The sequence below is a fragment of the Lolium perenne genome, chromosome 4, assembly GCF_019359855.2.
Source record: "Lolium perenne isolate Kyuss_39 chromosome 4, Kyuss_2.0, whole genome shotgun sequence".
In the NCBI taxonomy this organism is placed as follows: domain Eukaryota; kingdom Viridiplantae; phylum Streptophyta; class Magnoliopsida; order Poales; family Poaceae; genus Lolium; species Lolium perenne.
Window position 1 is genome coordinate 198,456,089 of NC_067247.2, and position 27,601 is coordinate 198,483,689.

Here is a 27,601-nt window from a genome sequence, read left to right on the forward strand (position 1 = left end):
AGCAGTAGCTAGATGGTCGTCTTCTCCTAATTGTGCTATCATTGTTGTGAGCTGCCTAACATGATCAAGATCATCTATCTGTAATGCTACATGTTGTGTTTGTTGGGATCCGATGAATAGAGAATACTATGCTATGTTGATTATCAATCTAATATCTATGTGTTGTTTATGATCTTGCATGCTCTCCGTTACTAGTAGAGGCTCTGGCCAAGTTTTTGCTTGTAACTCCAAGAGGGAGTATTTATGCTCGATAGTGGGTTCATGCCTCCATTAAATCTGGGACAGTGACATAAAGTTCTAAGGTTGTGGATGTGCTGTTGCCACTAGGGATAAAACATCGATGCTATGTCCGAGGATGTAGTTGTTGATTACATTACGCACCATACTTAATGCAATTGTCTGTTGTTTTCAACTTAATACTGGAAGGGGTTCGGATGATAACCTGAAGGTGGACTTTTTAGGCATAGATGCATGCTGGATAGCAGTCTATGTACTTTGTCATAATGCCCAATTAAATCTCACAATACTCATCATATCATGTATGTGCATGGTCATGCCCTCTTTATTTGTCAATTGCCCAACTGTAATTTGTTCACCCAACATGCTATTTATCTTATGGGAGAGACACCTCTAGTGAACTGTGAACCCCGGTCCATTCTTTTAATCGAATATAATCTACTGCAATACTCGTTCTACTGTTTTCTGCAAACAATCATCATCCACACTATACATCTAATCCTTTGTTATAGCAAGCCGGTGAGATTGACAACCTCACTGTCATGTTGGGGTAAAGTAATTTGGTTGTGTTGTGCAGGTTCCACGTTGGCGCCGGAATCCCTGGTGTTGCGCCGCACTACATCTCGCCGCCTTCAACCTTCAACGTGCTTCTTGGCTCCTACTGGTTCGATAAACCTTGGTTTCTTACTGAGGGAAAACTTGCCGCTGTACGCATCACACCTTCCTCTTGGGGTTCCCAATGGTCGCGTGCTGTACGCGTATCACTCATATGTCCCCGAGGTGGAGGAAAAACGTCGTTGGAAGCACGAGTTTGAACTTGTTGAACTTGATGCTGAGGTGGCGGCGGTGGGCTAGGGAGCTGCACCTGACTTTTATTGGATTCGTAAAACTTCTGAAGATCAAAAAATTTTTGGCAGTCCCTGAGCAGATGACTTGATTTTTTGGTGTTATCCTTCGGGTTGATGTACGCGTGTATGTAACAAGGAGCATTTAACTGCTCGGCAAATGGTAACTCCGGGACCCGTGGTGGCTGTTCCCTATAATTGCCTTGATTTCCTCCAGAACCGCTGCGGTTACCATCCCGACGATCGTCGCGTCTATCGCTGCGCTGATCATCGTACCGATCATCACGTCGATCGGAGTATCCGGCAACTACAATGTTGGTGTTGCCTACGGTCTCTTCTCTTTTTGCGGCGGTCACGTAGATGACCTGAATCGTGCTTCTGGTCATCTTCTTCTTAACCACTGTGCGGGCGTGGCTTCCGCACATGATCCTCTCAATTAGCCCAACTATTGGCAATTTCCATGACCTTGGTAATAGTTTTCGGCTTCTTTCGACCGAGTTCTTTGATGTATGATTCTGGTCGGATGCCATCACTGAAGGTGTCAATTTACCTTTCAATGAAGACATCTTCGGCAGCATTCCGAAGTTTAGTGAAACGTCCAATGTATGCGCGCATCGATTCCTTCCACTTCTGATGGCATTGGCGCAATTCTTCAATTCCAACATGCCTTTTGTATGGGCCTGGATTTTTTTGACAAAAGCGTCGACCAAGTCTTCCCAGGACCTAATGGATCCCTTCGACAGACCTCTCAGCCATGCTCGTGCCGAATCTTTCAAGTAAAGCTGCAGGTGTTGCATTGCTGCTACTTGGTTTCCCTTGTGTAAGATCACAGTCTGTAGATAATCATCTATCCAAGACCTCGGCTCTTGCTAACCGTCATACTTGGCGGCGTCAATAGCCGTAGGCTTGATTCTCTTCGGTGGCATCACCTCCCGAATCATGTGGCTTAGACAAGCGGCACCTCAGAGTTCGCCATGATGCTCTTGTGTTTCTTCGGAATCATCGCTATCATAGCCTTCTCTTGCAGCACGTCGACGACGAGTTTTGTCAATCTTACTCTATGTAATGTCGTCGCGGGCATCTTTTGAGCGATTCTTAGATCCACTACCTTGATGCGTAGTTTTCTCTATTATAGGGGTGAGTTTATCTCCGAGGACCGCGAGACTTTCCAAAGCGCCCCGATGAGCTTGTGCCATCGGATCATTGGATGTTGGCTGGTTGTTGATCAAATAAGCTGCGAGGTTGGTTGTTGCTCCTTCAACAGTCTTTGGCCAGAACATGCCTGCGGTGTCCATAGTCATGAAAGAGTTTAAGAGATTCGAGGTAATATCCCTTGCATCGGCTTCTGAAAGGCAAGGGATTCGTGGCTGAAATCTCCTCTGACCGTGCTTGCTGCGAGACGTGCTCCCATGCAAAGGTAGCCCCCTTCACCCTTCGCTTGATTCATCGACTGCCTGCCGGCGCCGGTTGAGGTCAGCTTGCTCATTTGCTAACCGTACTCGATTCTTCTCTAGAATACCATGAGATGCGTTGAGAGTTCCTGTCGAAGCTCCAGTGGAAATCCGAGTGTTATTGGCTATGGCGTTACGAGCAATCTCCCACTCTTCCTCGGTGATGGTATAAGCGCTATCGTTATTGCTGGCGCTGGCTTTGACATTGCAACACCCTTCACGATTGACACGTAGGGTGCACTCGCCCTCGGAGAGCTCGACTCTTGTAAGAGGGTTAATGATAGCATAAATTTGGTGATGGGCCGCTTTCCAGGTGGTCGCCATGGTGATGTTGTCAATACTTTCTTCGTCGGAGGGGTACTTCGCTCAGCAGACGAAAGGTGTATAGTCCGAGCCTAGCCCGTGCCTAGTGTCGCAATTGAGGTAGTAGTACGATGTTAGATCTGATGATCCAGAGTCGTTAGATCCTACAGACATGGATGGCATGGTACGGCGTGAAGATGTCGATGGTGAGGATGTTAGAGTAGACACCGATGACATAGCCGATAAATCGTCTGAGTCCGGGGATGAAGCAGTTGATGCAGCAGTTGACGAAGCCGCAGTTCTCGATGCAGCAGTCAACTTCCCATATATGAATCTTATTCTATGGACCATTCCGAAACTTCTCGTGATGTTTTGGATCCCATCTGAGACTTCAAACAATATTCGAACTCCATACCATATTCCATATCTACTTAAAACGACATCAAACCTTAAGTGTGTGATCATACGGTTCGTGAACTATGCAGACATGACCGAGACACATCTCCAATCAATAACCAATAGCGGGACCTAGAGATCCATAATGGTTCTACATATTCAACGATGACTTCGTGATCGAAAGAACCATTAACATACGATACCGATTCCCTTTGTCACGCGATACTTTACTTATCTGAGGTTTGATCATTGGTATCTCTATACCTAGTTCAACCTCGTTACCGATAAGTACTATTTACTCGTACCGTGATATGACATCCAATCTGAGCCAGTCACATACTTGCAAGCTAATTGGATGAAATTCCAAAGAGAGGGCCCAGAGTATATCTATCTGTCATTTGGATGGACAAATCTCACTCTTAATCCACACGCTTCAACCTATACTTTCCGAATACTTAGTGCCACTTTTATAACCACCCATTTACAAAGTAGTGTATGATGTCATCAAAGCATCCATCCGGTGTGATTAACATGATCTCATGGTTGAAGGATTGGGTTACTATGTATCTTAAAACTTGGAGCAAAACGAACTTAATGACTTGATCATATGCTACGTTTACTATGGGTGTGTGTCCATCACATCATTCACCTAATTATATGATCTTGTTATTACTAACATCCAATGTTCATGATCATGAAACTGTAATCATCTATTAATCAACAAGCTAGTTTAACAAAAGCCTTACTAGGGACTCTTTTATTCTTTTATGTTTACAAAAAACACAAGTATTAATATTTCCGGTTAATACAACTGTAGCATGGGATGCAAACATTTATCATGAATACTAAGATATAACAATAATCATTTTATTATTGCCTCTTGGGCATATCTCCAACAGATGTCTGAGAAGAGGACAGAGACAAAGACGGAGGTGATGGTGCAAAACCAGCTCCACGAGAGTGACGAAGCCTGGAAGATCACTACGTTTGCCCCAGCGGGACTTTGGAGGCAAACACATTGATTTTGGTGGGAGATGGAGAAGGCTTTAGAGTGATGGCTATGCCTTAATTGTTTTCATGTAACTACTATTTTTAAGTTCTCTCTGTACTGTTGGGTGCCTTTGGATAAGTTGGTTGTTCTTTTCTGGTAAGCTACCTTAAGTTTCACTGAGGAGGGCTGAAAAATTGAAACGTTGTAAGTTTGAATGGTTTCAGAAATGGAACCGAGGTTGAGCCCTTTCTAAAAAAAAGAAATATTTTTTTGGAGTCTGGTCTGGCTGGATAACTAATCTAACTGCATGCGGTGCTCACTGCTTTAGGGATGGGTTTTGCCCCATTCTCAGCCTGATCGCATGAGATGATCGAGCATATGGGTCGAATGTATCGATTTCCGCAAAGCTAGCACATGTTAGGGTATGTACAATGGGGTGACGTTAGCTTTCTCTTAGAGCTTTTACGCACGATATTTGTCGAGTTGTAGGAGATAGAATAGAGAAAAAAAAGGTGGTCTTTCCTCGGCAAAGAGATGGCCTCTTGAAAAAAAGAATACAATTTGCTTGGTTGTACCACATGCTTTTCCTAGGCAACATAACTTTATACTCAAATTTAATTAATTCTCATGAATTATAAGGAATGATAATAAAAATAATAATGCATTATACACCTTATAATTATCGCTTTATCTAGATGAAGTGAAAATCTAGGAGAAGTCGTGCCTTATCAACATGAAGTTCGTGTGACTGCCATGAGCCGGTACATGTGCGCCGCTGACTAACTTGATTGATTCCATGGTATTTATTAAAATTACAGTGCACTAATGGTTTCGCTATTGGGAATCTACTGCCCCCGCCTCTTTCCGACGAACCCCCGTCCACCGACTTTCCTGCCGCCATCTGCGCCATGCAAGGTGTCACAAAGGGCCCCTTGGGATGCCGATCATGATACCGGGAACACTTCTAGGGATGTTTAATGGATCAACGTCGATCGTCGATGATCTTTTGGTACTCTGGAGGTGTGCCGCTAGAGGAAAACGAAACCCTAATATTTAGGGGAAAAATGATTCTAATAAATACCATGGAGGAGGGGTGAACCGATCTATGGAGGAGTCTGACGTGAAGGAGTCTAGGGGTTTTATTCCAGAGGCGGCGGCTGTGCAACCTTTATGTTTTCGCGAGAGTTGTTTGCTGGGCGAGGGAATGGGTTTTGAGAGATGGTCCCATCTTTTTTTGAAATCATAATATATTAAGTCAGCAAGCCGCCTCATTAAAAACCTTTCGTTCCCTTAGGTACCCTGGTAAGGAAAAGAGTGCGTCTGAAACTTGTCGCTTCCAAATCGCAAAATAATTACATCAGCTAGGAGTTTGCTCAAAATGCAGCTAGGGGGTTCATCGACCCAGTTACAAGAATTTTTTGAATCATAGCAAAACCTAGCAAGATTATAAGCAACTTCATTTGACTCCCTAGGAAAGTGCCTAAACTCTACTTTCCCTAAGATTGAGATAGAAGAAATACAGCCGACACGGCCGAGCTCCACCACATCTCCTCGCCATTGCATGCATTAATAACATCAAGTGCATCACATTCAGCCTCGACCCTATTGCAACCCAAACTCACTGCCAGCTCCATTCCATTACGCATGGCCATCGCTTCTGCGGTTGCCACCGACTCAACGTGTTCCAGGAATAGGCGCATGATCCCGCAAGGAACCAACCCTTATCATCTCTGATCGCCGCCGCCGTTGCACCTGCACGCGCATCCGCGAGAAACGTCGCGTCCACATTGAGTTTGAAATGGTTCGACAGAGGTCGCACCCACTTTGCACCACTCGGAGCTGCACAATGATAACATGATTTGATAAAATTTGCCGTTAGTCCCAGAATGGATGTGGCCCTATACTTCACTGGTGGCACCGGTTCATCATGGATCCGCCGTCTTCTAATCCACCAAATGTACCAACATGCAACCGCTATCATTTCTCGTACATTAATCATTAATCTGGGGCAAGCTTGCCATAGATTATTCAGGGCGTTGTACAAAAATCTCGAGAATAGATGATCCCGCTCTGTCTTATGGTAGGACGTCATTGATCACCTGCAGGAGTTTCAGCTCAGTCCAGACCTCCACAACAGCCGTACAGGTGAACAAGAGATGCTTCACGTCCTCAGCCCCTGGAAGCAAATCAGACATTGACCCGACGTCCCCACATGTCTATTGACCAAGATGGATTTTAGAGGTAGCGAACCATGTAAAGCATTCCAGCAAAAAAAATCACCTTACTTGGAACTTTCATCTTCCACAGATTCTTCCAAACAAGATTAGTACTAGAAGGAGAACCTTGTCTTGTGCTTGGGTCTCCCCTTGATCCAAATTGGTGTTTCCACTCCACATGATATGCAGATTTTATAGAAAACTGACCCGTTCTAGTCTGATTCCAAGCCAAATTATCAAAGGCGCCCAGAGATTTCTCAAGAATCCTATTTACATCCACTCGATTTAGAAGATTTCAAAGCAGCTGTTCGTCCCATTGTTCAATCACAGGATTTACAAGATCCTCTACCCGTGTATATACGGCATCCCCTCGGCTAGATATAACCTTAGGATCAGTACTTGATGGGATCCACGGGTCATTCCATATGTTTCTTTTTTAGAGATGGTCCCATATGGATGCGAAGTTAAGTGAGAAATCCCGAAGTTGATAAAATAAAATCCATGGAAAGATAACACTTGAACTGAAAGGTAAAGCCCATTGATACTCGGTCGTAGCATCTGGGACGGCCTAGTTATTGTGGGCTGGGCCAATGCTGCAAAGCCAGGCTCAACCGAAGCCCTTTTGCTTCACGAACACCTTTCATCCTTTTTCCCCTCTCTTGCAAACACGGAAGAAATTCGGTCAGCGTTTCTCCATGATGGACAAGAAGGAGAAGAGAGATGATATGAAGGTCTTCTTGGCTGCACAAACGACAGTTGCAGAGCAGATAGTGACTCCGGTACGTAGCAGGCGGCCGTAGAGTTCTCAGTGGCTGAGCCGAGATCATAAGCAAAATAAGAAAGCAGTAAAGCACAAGCTGCAGGCTGCAGCTAGAATTATAATCTTACTGCATTTCTTGCCCATCACAGCGAAGTTACCCTTCTCTCTTTCGGTCGACCAAAGTAACGAAGTCACCCATCTCTTCCAACTTTTTTTTTCCTTTTTGGAACTGAACACGTCCTCATATACTCTTGCCTCGTCTCCACTAGGAATCGAGGTCCTCATCGATCAAAGCTGTCCTGTAACTACTCCACGCACGGTCCGCCGTACACCGGTACAATCTCATCACGCATCACAGCATCAGGTCACGACGTGTCGGCTGCAGCAGTTACATGTCCTTGTCACGTTTGCGTCTCCACAATTTTCATGGCACGGCACGTACGGTAATTTGAAAACCAGGTGAGTACTGTACGTTGTGTGAATAAGTTTCGACGAAATTAAGCGGGCTTGCGCTGCCTGCGAAAGATGGGAACATGCATGGGAATGGCGCCCGGTTTTGGTCAAAGAAACGAGCGGTTGGAGAAGATACCTGCACCAAAGAGGAAAAGGGATTGACATTATCGCGGCTGCTTTTAGGTAAAGGATAACGAGAGAGCTGGGCTGAGGCGGCCCACTCAGGTTTCCGTTTATGGGGTAGCATTTGCATGTGTGCCTCGTAGGCTACTGGCCCATCACATTCTATCTCCAGAAACTCATCAACCATAATCGCTTTTTTTTTGTCTCCTACAATTCAAAAAAGGTGAACTTGCACGAACCCAACAATCTACAAGTCTAATACCGGGGTCGTGGTTTGGCATGGCGACCGTATTTGTTTCCGGGAGTTCGCTACACCCAGTAAATGCATGGCACCATTCAAGAGTGTCGCTAAGCCATAAGCATAAATCATGCTTCGTACATATACAAGCACTACCGTCGCAAAGTTGCTAGCTTGCCTATTAATTGCTAATTCATCCGTAAGGAGAATTGAGAAGCACTTTGTTGCCAGAACACAGGGTACCTCTAGGGAGTTCTCTATCTTTTTTTAGCTATGAACCACTATATGTAGGGGTGTGCGTGTGTGTCTCATTTGTCATTGTCTCCTTTTACTCTCTACCAGATTTTCATAGTGGGCTTTGCGTTGCCGTGCAACCCAAGGATGGTGGCCAAGAAGGGGATATCTCCAGGGAGAGGCAAAAAAATTGAGCCCGAAAATAGTTTGAAATTACTATATATATTGTGCAAACAAGTCTCTTGCATTACTTCGAGGTATGGTTTTTTTCCTAGTGGTAGTCACCTAGCAATGCACCATCTACACAAGCAGGCCACTTTTGGAATTATTGGAACAACATATTGTTATGCATATGATTTTTTATGTATGATTCGCACATCCATGCATTCATATATACATGTGACAAAGCATAGTAAACCCACCAGACCAATCGTCGTACATAGACCGGATGCGAAAATGGAAGGGGCTCGCGGAACGGAACATCTCGAGGGAGAGGCAACATAATCGAATCAGTTTTGTATGGAAAACGGAAGGGGCTTGCGACCCAATTTTGTGCGAAGTCGCTTGGAGGAAGTAACGCATCATGTATGCCTTGAATTTCTTTTGGGAAAAAGATTTTTTCTCAGAGTTAATTATAGATTTCCTAGAATGAGTTTCTGCGATCGAGGCTAAAGTTTCTTGGTTCGAAGGTTTCTTTATAGTGAAAAGTGAAACCATAGATAGCGCATCATAGTTTCAAAGTATCTGTACGAACGGCCATGACATATCCATTTCTCACAAACACAAAACCTCTCTCTGCATTCATGCATCCAACCATTCATGCATGTGACAAAAGCATAGTAATCCCACCAAAAGTAGTGTCGTATGCAATATAAGTTTCGTGTTGGAAATGGAAGGGGCTCGGGACCAACTTTCCTGCGAAGTCCCGCTTGGAGGAAGTAACGCATCATTAGATTTCCTAGAACGAGTTTCTTTGATTGAGGCTAAAGTGTCCTGGTTCCAAGGTTTTATATAGTGAAAAGTGAAACCACGTGTCACACATCTTATTTTTGACGTGTTTGAACACACAATAGTGATGTATTCATTTCTCACAACACAAAACCTCTCTCTGCATTCATGGATCCAGCCATTCATGCATGCGACAAAATCCCACCAAATCACTTGTCGTACATAGGCTGGGCACGAAAAATGTCGCAAGGAAAGAAGTTTTGTTTGGAAAATGCATAGTAAACTCACGGGATCACTTGTCGTGCACCGACCAAGCACAAAAGTAGTGTCGCATGCAAAGAAGTTCCGTGTGGGAAATGAAAGGTGCTCACGGCCAAATTTCGTGCAATGTCACTGGGAGGAAGAAACACATCACGTATGCCATCCATTTCTTTCAGAAACGGAACTGTTTACTCAGGATTATTTTAGGTTTCCTAGAACGAGTTTCTTCAACTAAGGCTGAAGTGTCTTGGTTTGAAGATTTTTCATAGTGAAAAGTAAAACCAGAGGTTGCACATCTTAGTTTTGAAGTGCCTTAACTAACGCACAAAAGTGACATATTGATTCCACATAACACAAAGCCTCTTTTTCGCATTCATGCATCTAGCCATTCATGCATGTGATAAAAAGTATAGTTACCCACTGGATCACTTGTCGTGCATCGATGCGACAAAAAATAGTGTCGTATGCAAAGAAGTTCCGTGTGGGAAATGGAAGGGGGCTCGCGGCCAACTTCGGTGCGAAGTCTCGCTTGGGGGAAGTAACGCATCAAGTATGCCCTGCATTACTTTTGGAAAAAAATTGCTTACTCAAAGTTATTTTAGATTTCCTAGAACGAGTTTCTTCCAGTGAGGCTAAAGTGTTCTGGCTCCTTAAGGTTTTATGTAGTGAAAAGTGATCGAAACACAATGTCGCACATCTTAGTTGTTGAAGTGTGTGAACACACAACAGTGACATATCCATTCCTCACAACGCAAATTAAACCTCTCCCCCCATTCATGCATCCAGCCATTCATGCATGGATGTAACAAAAAGCATAGTGATCCCGCCAAATCACTTGTCGTACATACGCTAGGCACGGAAAGTATGGTAAGCGAATAAGTTTCGTGTGGGAAATGGAAGGGGGCCACGGCCAAATTTCATGGGATGCCGCTTGGAGGAAGTAACACATCGTGTATGTCGTGCGTTACTTTTGGTAAAGTAATCGTCGCTCGGAAGATATCCATTTCTCGCAACACGAAACCTCTCTCTCTGGGGCATGAAAAAAAAAACACAAAACCTCTCATGCTAGCATTAGAGGCTAGAGTTGTAGAGTACCAAAAGTCCACAACCAGTGTCACGGTAGGAAAATTACCAGGATTCATGGAAAGAGGTCGGTGGACATGACATCGTCTCCTCTTTGGATCCCACAGAACATATGCTAAGCTGAAGGGGCCACGGCAATGTTGTTCTACTGACACCCTGGGCACACAAATAGAGGGACCCAACTGCTCCCTCCGCGTGGCCACAGCCAATCTCTACTCGCCACGACTAGGATCGTCCCGTGGGTGACTCCTCCTTCCTGACCTGTGGGTCCATTATCCAGCCCCACACGTCAGTGAGAAGCACGCGGTATATAACGCTCCCTAAGGCACAGTCGAAATGCTTCGTCTACCTCGCTCCCGTTCCCCCGGCCCCCCTCCCACTCGGCTCCTCCCTCCCCCTACTCCCAAAACCCGCAAACCCTAACTAACCCCCGCCGCGGCCGCAATGTCGAAGGTCGAGGTCGATCCGGAGCTCGGCGCCGCCGCGGAGAAGCCGGCGGCGGCGGCGCGGGTCGCCGCGGCGCCCAAGAAGGTGGCGGAGGAGGAGGACCCGCGCCTGCGCTGGGCCTTCGTGCGCAAGGTCTACGCCATCCTCGCCCTGCAGTTCGCCTTCACCGCCGGCCTCGCCGCCGTCGCCTGCCTCGTCCACCCCATCCCGCGCTTCTTCCTCGCCGGCTCCGTCGCGTCCTGGTCCGTCTTCATCACCATCATCCTCGCCCCCTTCCTCGGTATGCCCCTGCCTGCTCGCCTCCCTCCCTCCCTTAACTGGGGTTTCGATCTACGCCGCTACAATCAACGGGACGGTGCGTTAATTTTATTTTCTGCAGTGATGTGGCCGATGCTCAAGTACAGGCAGAAGCACCCCGTCAACCTCTGGATGCTCGCGCTATTCACGCTCTGCATCAGCATCAGCGTCGCCGTCACCTCCTCCACCGTAGCTGGTAAATTTTTTTGGCCAATCGATCGCATCTCCGTGTGGTTAATTTGGTGTTGCTAGTAATTATTTTTTGGAAACGGTGCTGTTACGTGTACGTTGTTTCTGTGGACAGTTATTAGCAAACATTTCTGATCCTCACCTGTTGTGGGCAACTGAACTGGGGATGTTGTTGGTTTTCCATAGATTGTTCAACACAGCAGATTCGTGGTCGCGTCTGATGAATGTTTTGGCCAAAAAGGAGCGTGCTAGTTCTGCTGTTGCCTAGTGATAGATGGTTTGTGTGATGCATGGTAGCAGATATTTTGTTTTCATATGCTTCTTTAAAATAGGACCAGTTACATTTAACTGGGAGATCATGATACTAACTTGGTTTCAGACAAATATTGTATCTATTGTATGCCTTATCAACGCTATGGATAGTTTTGGTTGTTCTAATTAATGTCTGACCCTGGACCTAGTTCAAATTGTTGCAGAGTTTAAAATGCCAAGGAGCTGGACATAACTAATTTAGACTATCATGCATTGTCTTGAGTTTTAAAAAACGAAACAAATTTGGGCAGGTGAGGATTTGGGGTTTGTAACGATGTTAGGTCAATTTTCAAGCTTCAATCAATAAATCTTTTCCTGTATGAGGAATTGAGGATACCACATTCATAATGTTGGATAGCAGTTACTTATGTGTGTGTGCAGACTGCAGAGCTTTCTGTTTTATGGCTTCTGGAGAACTTTTGGACTATCTTTCTTTTTATTTCTCGAATTTTCCTAGACAGAGCAACTTGATGTTCAAGTTAACCTCATACTTTCTTCACCAATTGGCTTATCATGTCCAGTCTACTCAATACTGTATGTCCTCTGTCTATATGCTCCCTTGCATTCAGCTCAGGCCATTAAAGTTAGTGTAGTATTGTTAATTATATGTACCAATTGCTAGGTAACCGCCTTTGTTTGTTTCAGTAAGACTAGCCTGTATCTGTTGTGAAGATAATACCATGTTGTATGATCTCTGCAGTTTTTGTTGTGATGGAACAATCATGGCCATGATAATTGCAGAAACTTTAGCTTTAGCTGTTATTTATTGAGCCGTTTGCTACCTTTACTGCCTGTTAAGGTTAATGTGTGAAACTTACCTTTATTCCACTATCAGCCTGATTTTTCTTCTTACTGATAGTATTGAATTGTTCCATTGATTTTCTTAAGTTTGTTAGTCACTACCCTGTTATCTCTGGTGTCTTTTATTCTCTAAGCTCTTCTTATTATACTGTCAAAATTTAACAGTTTATTTGCTTGTATTGCTATAACAGGGAAAGCACTGCTTCAGGCTGCAATCCTCACAGCTGTTGCAGTCGCTGGCCTCACCCTCTTCACATTCTGGGCAGCTAACAGAGGCTATGATTTCACCTTCATGTTTCCCTTCTTATTCACGAGCCTCCTTGTTCTGCTCGTGTACCTCCTCATCCAGGTTCTCTGTCCTCCAACCTGTTTTACTTTTCAGACATTTCTGTCTTGCGCTGTCTTGTAAATCTCACACTTAAAGTGCATTTCTTTTTATCTGCTGGCCAGATGTTCGTTCCACTGGGAAGGGTTGGTGTGACTATCTATGGCTGCGTCGCCACCGTGCTGTTCTCTGCCTTCATCGTCTTCGACACCAACATGCTGGTCAAGCACCACACCTACAATGAGTACGTCGTCGCGGCGATCTCGCTCTACCTCGACGTGATAAACCTGTTCATGGCCCAGCTTTCCTTCGCTGCCATCCAGTGATCTGCCGCTCTCACCTCCGTGCCCGATGACAACCCTCTTCCAGTGCAGTGCTTCATGAACAAAGTTGGTTATGTACTTATGGCACCTTACCTATATGTTCTGAACAGTGGTATAGGTCTACATAGCTGGAGACCATTTGTAATTAGGCACAGCTCTAGCGTGCTATGGTACATTCCGTTGCCCTATTAGCTCTAGATATTACCGAGACCTGGAAGCACATCTTACCACCTTATATAGTCCTAATCGTGGGGTCGTTGCAATGGACATGAAGTAGCCATTCGGTTATGTTCTGTTGATGTGCTTTTCTGTTCTGTCGAATTTGATTTCTGCTAGCCCTTTTATTTCAATACAATAACATACACAAAATTTATTTACAGTGATCCTAGAATGTGAAAATTGGGACCATATATGCCCAGATCAAACACCACACACATAATTTAGCAATCACCAATTCACAGAAGTGTCTGGACCAAGAATATGGAAACCAGCATGATGATCTCCGGCAACATGTGTGCTGCTGGCGCCCAACCACCTGGGGCGCTGCTCTTCTCGAGGGCGAAAGACACTGGTGCTGGCGGCGACGTGCTCGTGTTGGACCCGTTGAGTATGCCGATCCCGAGGCCGGAGCAGTCAGTTCCCAGGGAACCTGCACGGTGGAAACACCAAACCGCCGGCGAGGTAGCGTTAGCCTAGTCATCAATATAACGTCGGGCTAGCTGTTGAGTCACTCACACTGGCGGTAGCATGGGAAGGTATCGTTGTCGAAGAAGTTCTTGAAGTCGTCGCGGCAGACGCACCGGTGGGTGAAGCCTGTCTTCTCGCAGCTGCCACCCCCGCAGTACTGCAGCAAGCAGGCTGCGCAATTTGGAGGTTCAGGGTTAGAATTCAGCGACGATTGCTTGGGCAAATATTGAAGAGTCGTGGTCAGTTGAAGCTGAAGGGATTGTTAATTACGGTCGTAGACTGAAAGGTTTGTCATTGCTGCCGGCGGGGGCTGTGATGGAGCCGGAGGAGGAGACTCATCTTGGCACGAGGACTTGATGGTGCCTGCCAACAAAGCAGACAGATTCGAGTGTTATGTACTTGCTCCTACAGAGGTAAAACCGTGTGTCTGCCTGCCTGCTTTGTGTATTCTCGAAGAATAGAACTTGGACTTTGAATTACAAGTACTACGTGTAGTGAACTAGGGGCTTCACGAGAAAACTGACGCGCATGTATCGAATAATGTACTTGAATCAAGACTACTAGCCTTTTCTGACTGAAATTGCAGCCCATGTGATGGCGATGTCTACAATCTGGTACTTTCTCAATTTGGGATTTGACCGCTTGAAAGTGCGAATGTGCCAAACATGGGCGGACTTACTATCGACCCTGACCTCCAACTGACAACATATCAGAGTCTTGCGGTGGTTTTAGTTCAAATTTAAACTAAAAAGCATGACAAGTATTACGAAACAGAGGGAATAACTTGATTCTAGATCGGAGAATGGTGTGGCCGCGCCGGGTTTACTTACAGTTAGGTATGACGCAGGGGAGGAAAGGGAACTGCATGTCGCCGAGATGGTAGCGGCTCCACCCGGGGTTGCACTGGCACGCGAAGCCAAATGCGTAGTTGTTGGACTCGTCGCAGCTTCCCATGCCGCACTTCACCTTGCCGCACTCACCCTCTGCATATATGCATCACACACTTCCATTGATTGATTTGGCACGCACGTACGGGTACGAGGAGGAGGAAGAAGAAGAGGAAGAGGCAGAGGGAGAGAAAGAAGAGGAAGGCAGCTAGATGTGGTCGATCGTAACCTGCACGAGCTCCGGAAGGCAGCAGTAGCAGCACGGCGGCGATGACGTGCAGAGACATCAGCACGAGGGCCGATGACTTGCTGGTGCGCCCCATTTCGCCCTCTAAAGCTCTCTACTAGCGCCTGTGTGTTTCGAAGATTATATAGACCTGGGATGCAGCCGCTTAGAAAATACAGAGGACGTCAGACGCGCGCCTCGGTTTCTTAGGCATGCCCAGGAAATCGATAGGTCCAGTCAGGGCTGGCTACCTTGTCATCTATTCCAGAACATGGAAATATCTTAAGTTTTGCAGCCCAACACCTGGCATTTCTTTCTTCAGCGTTGAATAACGCACTTGGTCCAGTCCAGAAGAGGACCTGAACATTTTTTTTTTGAGGGACTGAACTTTCTTCGTTCGCGAGTAAATGCCTCTTCGGTCAATAATTTCTACTAAACTGAACTATTTGCAAATTTATGTAATCCTACTGAACTCAACATTTGTGACCAGTCCCCTGTTTGTAACAAGTTCATGTACTAACACTATGTTTTACTTTCTTTTTATGCTTCTCCTTGTCAGTCAAGTCACATGTAATCTGTATGCGCGATGCATGCATTGCCCGACCATCTTTTCCTTTAGAATACCGTTTGGCTGACTATTTCGTCGTACAGATACATACATCAAGGACTTCTTTGCAGGGCTGCCTCGCAAAAGATTTGCATCTATTCATCATTAAATAAGAAGGATAGTCATGCGATGATAAAAACAACACAAAAATGCAAGTGTGGCAAAAGGGATTGCTCTCCCAAAATCGCATGACCCAAGGACTTTGATCCGGTGGCGACCCAAAGCTTAACTTCACTCTTAATGATTGCTAGAAGGATAGGCGGTGGAGCGGACTTATTGTTGGAAACTCTTGCAATACGCTCATTCTAGACCGTCCAACTAATAAGCATGGTGAGGAACGCAATTGTTTTTGCGGTATTCCGGCGCCATTTGGAACCACCACGACTTGGTGGTGATGTCCATCATCCACTTGTTTGTTCTAATGAAAGGAAGGCAGGGCCGGCTCTGGCCCAGGGCAAGAAGTGCGACGGCCCGGGGCCCAACCACGGGGGCCCATTATTTTTGTTACAGTGCATATAGGAAAAGGTAGAAGAAATTTTTTTTTTAACCCATCTAGCATGCACGCAGTTTAAATGGGGCCCATTTATAAATTTTGCCCTAGGGCCCTCCAAATCCTAGAGCCGGCCCTGAAGGAAGGCCAAGTCACTCCTTGACAATAACCCCTTTTGTTAGACCAACAATAAGCAAAAAAGGTGATCCTTGCAAAGTGGGCAAAGGCAATAATTGTTCCAACCTCTCTGCTCTAGGCGGTCGGCCGTCCAAAGCCTATTGTGGATAACCAACCACACGGGAACTAAATTTTTGGAGGCACCCAAGCCCACAAACTTGTTCATGTTTGTAACCGTGGCCCCAAAGATATGGGTGGTATATGCCGAGGCATCGAGTATTCACTGCTAGCCGTGAGGTTCCACACAATTGTGTATTCGATATCGTCTTGATGTTGTTGAGGAAGACCCACAGGAGATTGTGTTTACAAATGTGTGGGATAGTCAAATTGGCATCCCCTTTCAAATCCAAACATTGTTGGCTATAGCTTGTTTGATGGCCCAATTGTTCCTCGTAAATGCTTCATAAATATAAGAGGAGCCACATCTTTGGGCTTCTCACCATGGGGCCAAGGGGAGTCCCAAAAAAGGCACAACTTTTCCAATCCCAATATTGATTGTGGTGGTGGCATAAAAACGTTCAATGTCAACCTCGTTTCAAGTATTTCCCATGCCCACCTAAACTTCTTAGGGCCTCGTCATTCAAACCTAGGTCATCTCAACCAGAGAGATCTTGTGAATTTTACAAGGTGAAGGGTCCCCAACACGCCAATACTGGTAGGCCAAGATGCAGGTGGGTCACCTAGTAAGCCTAGATGCTTTGGTTTGGGAAATTTTGAATTGTTGAAATGATGTGGTTTTTAACAAAAATGTCAAACCAAAAAATTTGCAGGTTATACATAGGGCTGCTTCGTAGATACACATGTGGTCATACCTCCTTCATGTGGAGCACTAGGGACCTATATAGATAGTGGGTTCAATCGAATGATGGCGGTTGTACGAGCTATATTCATCCTGGGTAGGTGGCTGCATTCTAATGCCTTCAAGATGCATATCGGCCTCTTTTGTATAATATTTTTAGATGGATGATTCATGTTGCCACTTTGAGTGATCCTTCATATGTAAACTCTAATACTATATTAAACTTTGCGATAACAAACAAGGTTGTGTGCATCGTTTCGATGCAGATTTCGGGATTAGCTCCCATTTCAAAAAAAAAAAATGATGAGGCTAACATGTATTCTATTTCCTTTAGAAACTGAACTAACTTTTATAATGACATTATCATTTTTAAAAAGTTATTTTAAAATAAATAATGCAAAGGGTATCATCTATTCGTCAATATTCCTAGGGTTTAAGTTTCGAGGGACACATCATTCACATGACGAGGTTCTAGATAACCGCGTCGTGAGGGTCATATCATAAATATAACATGGTTCTAGTCTCTAAGCTAGGCACTGGTTCGCTACTATGCTTCTCAGCTCAATCTCCACTCCTTAGCTCTAATGTCCCTATTTCTCCTTATCGCGTGTGTGTTCACGGACACCGGGGATGTGAACACCTCCTTTTAGGTTTGGTAGGGGGCGACAAGTAGATGTAAACTCATGTCAAACACACACACATAGATTTTACCCAGGTTTAGACCGCTCGAAAGATAAAAGCCCTATGTCTTGTTATATTGTATCGATGGTGTATGAACAAGTGTTTATAGGGATGAACTCGGCAAACTCTGATTGCCAAGGTGCCTATGCAAGGAGGAGACTAGAGTTGTTTCTTGCTCTCTCTTCTCAGGAAGATGGATCTCTAACTAGATTGGATCAGGATCAGAATGGAGCCACTCTTTGTGGTCATGGTCCTCCTTTTGTACTAGCAAAGGGTTGTTGCCATGCAACACGCGACTGGTAGTTCGTGACAAGGACACAAGGTTGTGCTAGATGATACACGACAAGGGTGTGGCAGGCGATACACGACAAAGAGGCGCTAGGCGATAGACAACAAAGATGCACCAGTGGTCATTCCCATCTTTGTTGACCTTGCTAACATCGGCACAACTCAATTGGAGGCTCCCAACGTCACCAAAAAGCTCTTACAACACAAAGAGAAGCTTCTAGATCGACCTCATCAGTCTAGGGTTTCCAAAGAGCCCAAGAGTAACATGTTCCACAAAGTTCATTTGGTGAGATGGTAGATCTAGCCCTCCTCCCTCGGTTTCCAAAAGGGCATCAAAAGTTATTGGCTAAAGAAGGAGATCCATCAAGATTTGGCTTTGGGGTAATGGACGAGAGGAACAACAAGCAACCTTCTTGGAGAAGAAGGGTCCCTATTTATAGGGTCCCATGATTTTGGACCTTTGCAAGGGTAAGTAGGAGCCAAAGATTTGGGGGGCTAGAATATCATGGGTAATGAACGTGCCTCGTAGGCGAGATATTCAGCCCGGGCCGGAAACAAAAATCTTCGGCCTGAAGTTTGCAGTCCTTTTCTGCCCCAATATGTAAGTTGCGCAACCTACCGCCTCTCAAAAATATACGGGGAGGAAATTTACACAGTACCCCCCCCCCCCCCCCCCCCCCGAATTTATGGCCTATTCAAACCGGCGTTTCCACCACTGTAAGGTCAACAACAACCAGGTATCATGGGCTCTCTTTCTCCACATACGGGATGGTTTAGTGGGTGTATATATGGTTGTGTACATGTTCTGAATTCCCCACAACCTTCCCGTGTCGAGCCCAACTTGATAGTATGGAAGTGCAAACTAGAAAAACTAGAAACGCCGTCTTCGTTACTTTGGGTTTTGTGTGTGGGTGGGTGGGTGGGTGGGGTGGGTGGGGACGGGGGATATTAACCGTTTTGTGCTTCTTATTTGAATAAACCTACACAGTTAGCATACAGTTAAAATACTTTGTGTTATCAACAACACTCAAAACCACTAGCTTAGAGAAATGCATGGGGATAATCAACCGTTTTGTACTTCTTATTTGAATAAACCTACATAGTTAGCATACAGTTAAAATACTCCGTGTAAATTGCACTTTCTCTTACCCTAACCAAAACAGCCAGCTCATGGTTTCACCAACATCTCCTAGCCCTATCCAGAGTGTGCCTCTCTTGGCAGTTTAGCCGAGAAAAACTGTGCCTTGTAGGTACATGTACGTGTGGCACCGAACTTAGATTTGACACATGCAGCTCAAGTGAATCATATGGTAGTGCTCCCACACTACCCTTATACATGCACCACGTGCAATTTTCTCCATAGACGAAACCCTATGTCAATATCATGAAGGGTTCAACAAATTGGTCTATGAATATTTAGAATTGTGCCAAAAAAATTGCGATTAGGACGCTGACATTTAAAAAAACAATAAACAGTACAAAGCACAACAAGAAAACCGAAAATTACAGCGTGATCCTTGAGAAGCCCTACAACTTCAACCTCACCGTGTCGACGGCGCGCCGCCGCTACCGCTCCTCCATGAGTCGGCATGATGTTGTTGGTTGCGGACGGGAAGTCGCCGAACGAGTCAAGAAAACCACATCCGTTCCGAAGACGAAGAAGAAGGATGAACTGCCGCTGAAGCACCTTGACGATCTGAAGATCCCCACACCTAGATGAAAACCTCGAAGCCGACACCACTCCCAGAAGCCTCTCGACGTTGTCGCCGAGATAGGGTTGAAGCCGGGGAGACCTTATTGCACGAGGCGACGCCACCACCACCTGAGTGCCGCTCCTACAAACTTTGACCCTACAAATGGAGAACGGAACCCACAAGACAGGGGGTGGAGCCCTCCCGCCAACGAGGGCCACGATCCACCGCATCCCCATGGCCCGAAGGCCATAGAGGCGGGGTAGATCGGCGGCAGCGCCGGCAGGAGGCGAGGAGTCTTGGTCGCCTTTGGTCAGATGCGATCCACGGAATCGTACGTTTCTGATTGCCATGGGGGAGGAGAACCATATGATCAGAAACCATACCTAGAATACTTTTCTTGCGAGAAATCCACCCGATCTATTAATAATCATCAACGGTAGTACAAATAGCCCAAAAAGTAAAGAAAATTACAAATTGGTACTCGCCCCTCCATCGCTGGAGTCAGGCAAAGCTTGTCGTAGTAGAGCTTGTTGTAGTAGACAGACGGGAAGTCGTCGTGCTAAGGTCCCAAAGGAACAACACACCAGGACAGCAACCATCGCTAATGATGACAACCGTAGATCGGAAGAGACTGACATGAAACCACACCAACAAACACGAAAACCGACCGGATCCCAGGAGATCCGACAGACACACAACTCCACGCGTCCTCCATCAGCGCTAGATGCACCGCCGGAGTGAGGATAGGATGGGGAGGACCTTATTCTGACTTCAGGATGTAGCCGCCGCCTCACCATCCCAAAGAAGAGACTGAAAAGCAATCTAAATTAAGAACGGAAATTCCCCGCCGGCGATGGACCGTGGTCCGTGATGAGGACATCCCATCTCTTGATACAACCGTTGTACCTACAGCCACACAAATACAAGGACCAATTACTCGAGCTCGTGCCAAACAACTTAACTATCAGGTACTTTCATTTCTTGGAACTATTCCTTACATACATGAGAATATGATGCTGCCTAAATCAGATATGTTTGTTACTCTTAGGAATGATGGACCAAGCATGGATGAGGAGGACAAGCATTGGAGCATGATCACGCATGGAGGAGATGGCAGCAAGCATTTGAGGATTGAAGATGACGCCACAAGTGGAGATTTCAGAACTTTGAAGCCACCATAAGAAGAGATGAAGACATGGACGAAATATAGAGTTTCCCACTTCATAATTTCGTCCATAGCATGTTATGGTGCTGCGTCACCTTTAGTTTTGGGCTAGGCCCATGTTATTTTCGCAGGAATTAAGTCAGCCACTTTTTAGAGTCCGTATTGAAGGGGGAAAGGCCTTCTAGGGTTTGGTTCGGCCACCATATGTATGGCTGGCCGAAACCCCACCTTTTCCTCCTTTAAATACCCCCATAGACATCACGTTTAGACTCAGATTTTGATTAGACTAAAAAGTTAGCCATTGCTGCAACTCTCGTGTACTTCTTTTGAGGCCAACGCCCAGAACAAGACCGACTATTCGGAATCCCACCTTTTTTAATAAAGTTTTCATCTTTCATCCGCAATATTCTGATTGCAATATTAGTTCTTACTTGTTCTCTATTTCCTACCTGAAATTAAGACCCTCGCTGGTCAGGCTGATCGCGCATCCGCAAGATCAGTAACTCCCGGAGATTGTCCTAGCGATTGCATTGGCGCACGAGCTTTGCACGTGTAGTCGGATCGTCAAGCACAAACTCCACCAACAAATCGATCTATCCACGTCTCATCGAAAGATCGGCCACCTTTGCCCTATCAAGTGGTATCAGATTTCAGGTTGCTCGGTGAGATTTTACTGTTTTCCTAGTGTAGATTGCATCTGCCATCATCCCATAAACCACGAAAAAAGCCAAAAAATACAGTTGGGGTTTAGATCATATCGTCCCATAAACCCCCTGCCACGCCTTGCATTGTCTTTTCAGTTTTGCATAATTGAATTTGTGTCTACATCTTCATGTCGAGTTGCTGGTCTTAGCGTCTAGTTCCTTTAGAGTTTCGAGTTCTGGTCATATTAGTCACGCCGCGCTCGCTCGCACCTTACGTAGATCACCACCATATACTTCCGCCACTGCCATATACACCCACCATATACTTTCGCCACTGCCATATACACCCACCATATACTTCCGCCACTTCCATATACACCCACCATATACACCCACCAGATCGTTTCCGCCACAGACATATACATCTGCCATATACCCCGTTTCCTACCGCGACACAGATTCGTGTTGTTTCTCTGCCGCGACAGAGTCCGTGTAGAATTAGGTTTTATTGTTTTTCTTAATAGCTGTTGCCTTCTAATTTCATCCTGCGCTGTAGAAAAATTTTCGTGAGATAAGTTTCGGCCACCAGTAAAGAATTGGAAGGAGCAAAAAAAGTCTGGAGACGCATCCAAAAAAAATTCTGGCTACATTGGTTTTTCACCTTGGCGATCACTTTTCGCCACTGGCCGTTATAGCGACATTTTTTGGTGCCTGCGCGCTTTCCGGAGCATCTCCGAAATTTCGACAATTTTTTTTTCTGAGGCTATACTGTTTTTAGACCTTGGGGATCAGTTTGAGACACTTGCCATCATAGTGATTTTTCGCACCTCGCGTCGCCACATCATCACCACCTCATCGCTGCTGGTTGCTTGTGTGCCTCGCCGTAACCTCGCTAGTGTTCTAGGCTCGCGTCTCTAGTACGGTCTAGCCTAGAACCAGCACAGTACCGTTGTTGAGCATACTTTCAATATTGCATTGTTGTTTTGACAATTGTTGTTTTGCTACCATATTAGCCTTCCTACAGCTCTACATATTGTCTCCACGTGCACTGTGTTGACACCTAGTAATCGATTTGGCAATCTTTGGAGACGCTGATCCTTGTTGGTTGTCGTATCACCTTCCTCCTGTTTGGTAAGACCTTGTAAGAGCTTTGTATTTTACTTGATGAATTGCGCGTGAACCACCAAATTCCGTAGTTTGTAGGCATATACATTTGTGCTTTTTGTGTACTAACCATGTCAGGACCTACACCGGCCGCTGTTGACCCGGCCAAGATGATGTCTGAGGAGTTGCATGCTTAGTTCACCCACATTTTGGGCTCGCATGCACGCGACGTCGATGCGCGCATTGGTGATGTTGACGCCAAACTCACCAATGCGCTGGACAAGCTGGATGGCCCCGAGACAGCTTTCAACTCCAAGCTCGATGCCAAGTTCCAGGAGCTGTTGACTCGGTTGCCGCCACCTCGCGACAACGTGCGACAACGCGCACGCTGCGTTCCTCGTGCGGATGTGCCTGCGGGTACCGCTCCTGCTGCAGCAGCCGCACCTGACGCGCCTTCTGATGAAGGATACGAAGACTATGAAGGGGACGCGGACGAGCAGGTCGAGGAGAACGTGCTGGACGGCGAGGAAGTCGAACAACCTGCACCTGGTCGTCCACGACAACTGAACCGCAACGCTCGCCCACCTCCACGGCTGGTACGTGATGATGATCATGTTGCTAAACTTAAATTGAATATTCCGTCATTTGAGGGTAGATATAATCCTGATGCATATCTTACATGGGAATTGGAAGTAGAACAACGCTTTGCATGTTTAAAATACCCTGATCACTTGTGTGTTAGTGCTGCTACTTGTGAGTTCAAAGATTTTGCTTCTATTTGGTGGTCTGAATATTGTAGAGCACATCCAACAAATGTTCCTACTACTTGGGTTGGGTTAAAACTTGCTATGCGTACTCATTTTTTTCCTCCACATTATCAACGTGATTTTTTGAAAAATTTGTCTCGCTTAGAACAAGGAAAAAATTCTGTAGAAGACTATTATCAAGAATTGCAAACTGGCATGATTCGCTGTGGTATTATCGAGGATAATGAGGCTATGCTTGCACGTTTCTTTGGTGGTTTGAATAAAGAGATTCAGCATATTTTAGATTATAAGGAGTACAACAATATTACTCGCTTGTTTCATCTTGCTTGCAAAGCTGAAGGTGAAGTGCAGGATCGTCAACCACCATGGAGAAGAGCTAATGTTTCTGCAGGTCGTACATCATCATGGTCTCCGCGACCATCGGCACCACCGTCTCGTGGGGCTGCACCAGCGCCTACTACCTCCAAGTACACCGCGCCTGCATCACGAGCACCACCGGTTGCTTCTCCACCACCATCTGCTGGTCCTCCTCGGAGTTCATCTTCGATGGCCTCCACGGGGAAGACGCGCGACATTCAATGTCGCAAATGCTTGGGATTTGGACACATAGAGCGAGAATGCAGAACCAAGCGTGTGATGTTGGTGCGTGAAGATGGGGAATATGATTCTGCAAGTTACTTTGATGAAGATACATTGGCCCTTATTGCTGCACGTGATGGAGCCAATTCTGATTCTGAGAGAGAGATGGAGGTAATGGAAGCTGACACTACTGATCAGTACAGGAGCTTAGTTGCACAGCGTGTGTTGAGCGTGCAATTGAGCAAATCTGAGCATGATCAACGCCACACTCTGTTTCAAACAAGAGGCGTTTTAAAAGAGCGAGCTATAAGGATCATCATTGATGGAGGGAGTTGCAATAATCTGGCTAGCGTTGACATGGTGGAGAAGCTTTTTCTTCCTACAAGACAGCGCACACATCCATACTACATTCAATGGTTTGAGAGCTCTCGGAAGCTCAAGGTAACAAGAACAACACGTGTGCATTTTACTATTGGTACATATTCTGATTTTGTTGATTATGATGTTGTACCTATGCAAGCTTGTTCTTTGTTACTTGGTAGACCTTGGCAATTTGATAGAGAATCTGTTCATAATGGTAGAACTGATAAGTATTCTCTTATGCATGATGGAAAGAAAATTGGTCTCAAACCTATGACTCCTGAACAAATAGTAAAAGATGATCTTGCTAGAGCTAGTAGAGTAAAACATGAGGAGAAACATAAGAGTAAAAATCAGATTGTTGCTGCAGATTTTGTACCACATAAGACTAATACTAAATCTGATTCGAACCATGCTACTGAAATTCATTTGAAGAATCCTTGTTTGCTTGCTAGCAAATCTGATATTGATGAACTTGATGAGAACACTACTCAATGCTATGCTATTATTTGCAAAGAAGTTCTGTTTTCATTTGAGGATATGCCTCCTTCTTTGCCACCTGCGGTTGCTAACCTTTTGCAGGAATTCATTGATGTGTTCCCACAAGATGTACCACCTGGTTTACAACCTATTCGTGGGATAGAACACCAGATTGACTTGATTCCAGGAGCTTCGCTGCCCAACCGTGCACCATACCGTACCAATCCTGAAGAGACGAAAGAGATTCAGCGACAAATTCAGGTTCTCCAAGATAAAGGTTACATTCGTGAGTCTCTTAGTGTAAGGGTATTTTACCCTTATCCATTATTTTGGTAACAATGACACCGTGCTAAGAGTGTTTGGCCTAATACATATTTATAAGGATAATCCCAGGTATTAGCCAAAGAGGCATAAATGGTGTATCAAAGGAACAAGAAGGCTAAAGGAGACCCCCCCCCCACTTCGACAACAATCAAAAAGGGGGTCTACAGCAGGGCGTCGGTCATAGGACCGGTTGGACCGGCCCGTGCGCCGGCAGACTCCGGTCTGCCGCCCGGTCGACCGGGCGCTGGGCCGGGCTCCCCGGCGCCAACCGGCCCCTGCGCTTACACCAACCGGGAGGGCTACTGTAAGCCTCTGGAACGCTCCGGTTCCAGTCCGGTCAGCCGCCCGGTTTGGACCGGCGGGTCCAGTCCCTGGCCCGGTCGGACCGGGCGCCCCGCCGCCAACCGGCCCCTGCGCTCACACCAACCGGGAGGAGTACTGAGAAGGATTTCGAGGCTCCGGTTGGGGTCCGGTCTGCCGCTCGGTTTGGACCGGCGGGTCCGGTCCCTGGTCCGGTCTGACCGGGCCCTGCGCCGGACGGTCCGGTCCTTGATCCGGTTGACCGAGAATCTCGGGAGAAAGCTGATGTGTCAAGTGATCAACGGCCATATTTCAAGTGACACTATAAATACCCCTTCTCCTACCTATGAAGGGGTAGGCACTACACTACAAGCTGTTCTTGAGCTCTCTCTCTCATACTCCGTTGCTAGAAACACCAAAAGCAACACCTCACAATTCGACAGACCCGGTCATTGACAAAGTATTAACTTATCAATGCCTACGGGTTGTAGACTAGGGTTTAGTTGGAAGTAGAGGGCAAGTAGATCTCGAAGGTTTCAGCCGAAAAGTACTCGACTATATGAAAACTAGGGTTTGTGAGACAATGATTCGATACTGTTTTTGTCCCTCGGCTCCCCCTTATATACGAGGTGGAGCCGAGGGATTCGTATTGTACAAGTTACAGAGTCCGGGAGGGTTTCCAACTCATCCCGCAAGATTACAAACATTATCTCCTAATACAACTCTAGCTTTCCTTAATAGCAATTTGGGCTTCCGATTCTTCTAATTCTTCGAGTCGTGGGCCTTCAGTAAACCCCGGGTACTATCTTCGGCAGGCCCATTGGGGATGCCTATGTCAGTAGCCCCCGAGATTTTGCTTGAATCGTAGAGTCAGGGAAAATCTCGACCGTTATATTTACTCGATAGCTTTGAACTTCTCCATATTTCTTTGCATATGAATTTCTATATTGTACAGGGATAATGGTAGTTGGGGCTAGTTCATCTGACGGATCAGGTACTAGTTAACTGCTCTAGTGGCAATCCGCAAAAACCTACTTCAAGATCAAGTCCCTGGACATGATCTCGGGATACTGGTGTAAACTTCGACAGGTGCCGCTTAAGGTCTTACCATTCTGTCGAGTCCCAGTCATATTTATCGGGTACCTAACGCGTCCGTTAGGATTTTTCTTCGTATCTGTTGATACGGATAAAAGTAGCAAACCGACGTCAGAGACAGGGCCACGCCACACAGAACGGATATGGGGTCTTACCTTCGCAAAGTTTTGCGGCATTCAGAAATTGTTCGCAACTTTGACATTCTGAGAATATATTGTCGAGTGCTTATTCGGCTGCTGGAATAGCACATTTTATTGAGTCAACGGATGACTTATATTGCTCTCCCGATGGGAGTATATGTAGAGTTACTTATAACTCGAAATATACTATCTTTCTTTTTTATAATTTCATCGGGTACGCGAACAGCGTTCCCAATGGGAGTAGCCCCCGAGGCTACAGCCAAGGACTTGTGCTTGGGTGTAGGCTCCACACCTTATGCCGCTATATTTTCGTTCTCTCTCGATATTTTCAAATCTCTCGGGTGCGCGAACAGCGCTCCCGATGGGAGTAGCCCCCGAGGCTATGAGCAAATATTTGTATTTGATCATAGGCTCACGCCATTTCTATTTTGTCTTTTCTCGAATTTTCATTTTTCCAAAGTAGCCCCCGAGCATTTGATCAAAAACTTTGTATTTGATCAAAAGCTCTCCAAATAGTCCATCATCCTCTGCTGTCGCTTTTTTTATGAAGCTGCTTAATCGAAAACTTCCTCTAGTTAATGTGACATCAATGCTGACGATAGCCACGACCGCCTTTCCCGGAAAACGCGAGAAGTTCTCTGTCACTGCCTTGCGGGCCCAGAAACTCCATCAATTTGACACGTCGTGCAAGTGGGGGACACACGTTCTCCGCTTTTCCTGGCGCACACACTGTAACGCGGGCAGGGTGAAATAACTTTTTTACCCCTGTTCCACGTGTACATCATCTTCCTCACACTTTTTCCATCCAACGGTGCGCCGCTTCGCCGCACCTCTATTTAAGGTCTCCATCTTCTTCCTTCAGCACTTTCGCTCG

The 27,601-nt window shown here is 45.9% G+C and overlaps 2 protein-coding genes across 2 annotated transcripts; one reads left to right on the plus strand and one right to left on the minus strand.

The window, feature by feature from the left end:
- Window positions 1-10,896: 10,896 nt before the first annotated feature.
- LOC127295201 (protein LIFEGUARD 1) lies at window positions 10,897-13,532 on the plus strand. Its single transcript, XM_051325105.2, has 4 exons — window positions 10,897-11,266; window positions 11,366-11,479; window positions 12,777-12,934; window positions 13,036-13,532. Exons 1-4 carry the CDS (start codon window positions 10,984-10,986, stop codon window positions 13,234-13,236), a joined length of 756 nt encoding a protein of 251 aa, XP_051181065.1. The 5' UTR covers window positions 10,897-10,983; the 3' UTR covers window positions 13,237-13,532.
- Window positions 13,049-15,179, minus strand: LOC127295202 (uncharacterized). Its single transcript, XM_051325106.2, has 5 exons — window positions 15,037-15,179; window positions 14,751-14,903; window positions 14,191-14,283; window positions 13,969-14,091; window positions 13,049-13,882 (listed from the first exon to the last, which is right to left on the minus strand). The coding sequence occupies exons 1-5, from the start codon at window positions 15,128-15,130 to the stop codon at window positions 13,689-13,691; spliced, it is 657 nt and encodes a 218-aa protein (XP_051181066.1). The 5' UTR covers window positions 15,131-15,179; the 3' UTR covers window positions 13,049-13,688.
- Between the last annotated feature and the right edge of the window lie 12,422 nt (window positions 15,180-27,601).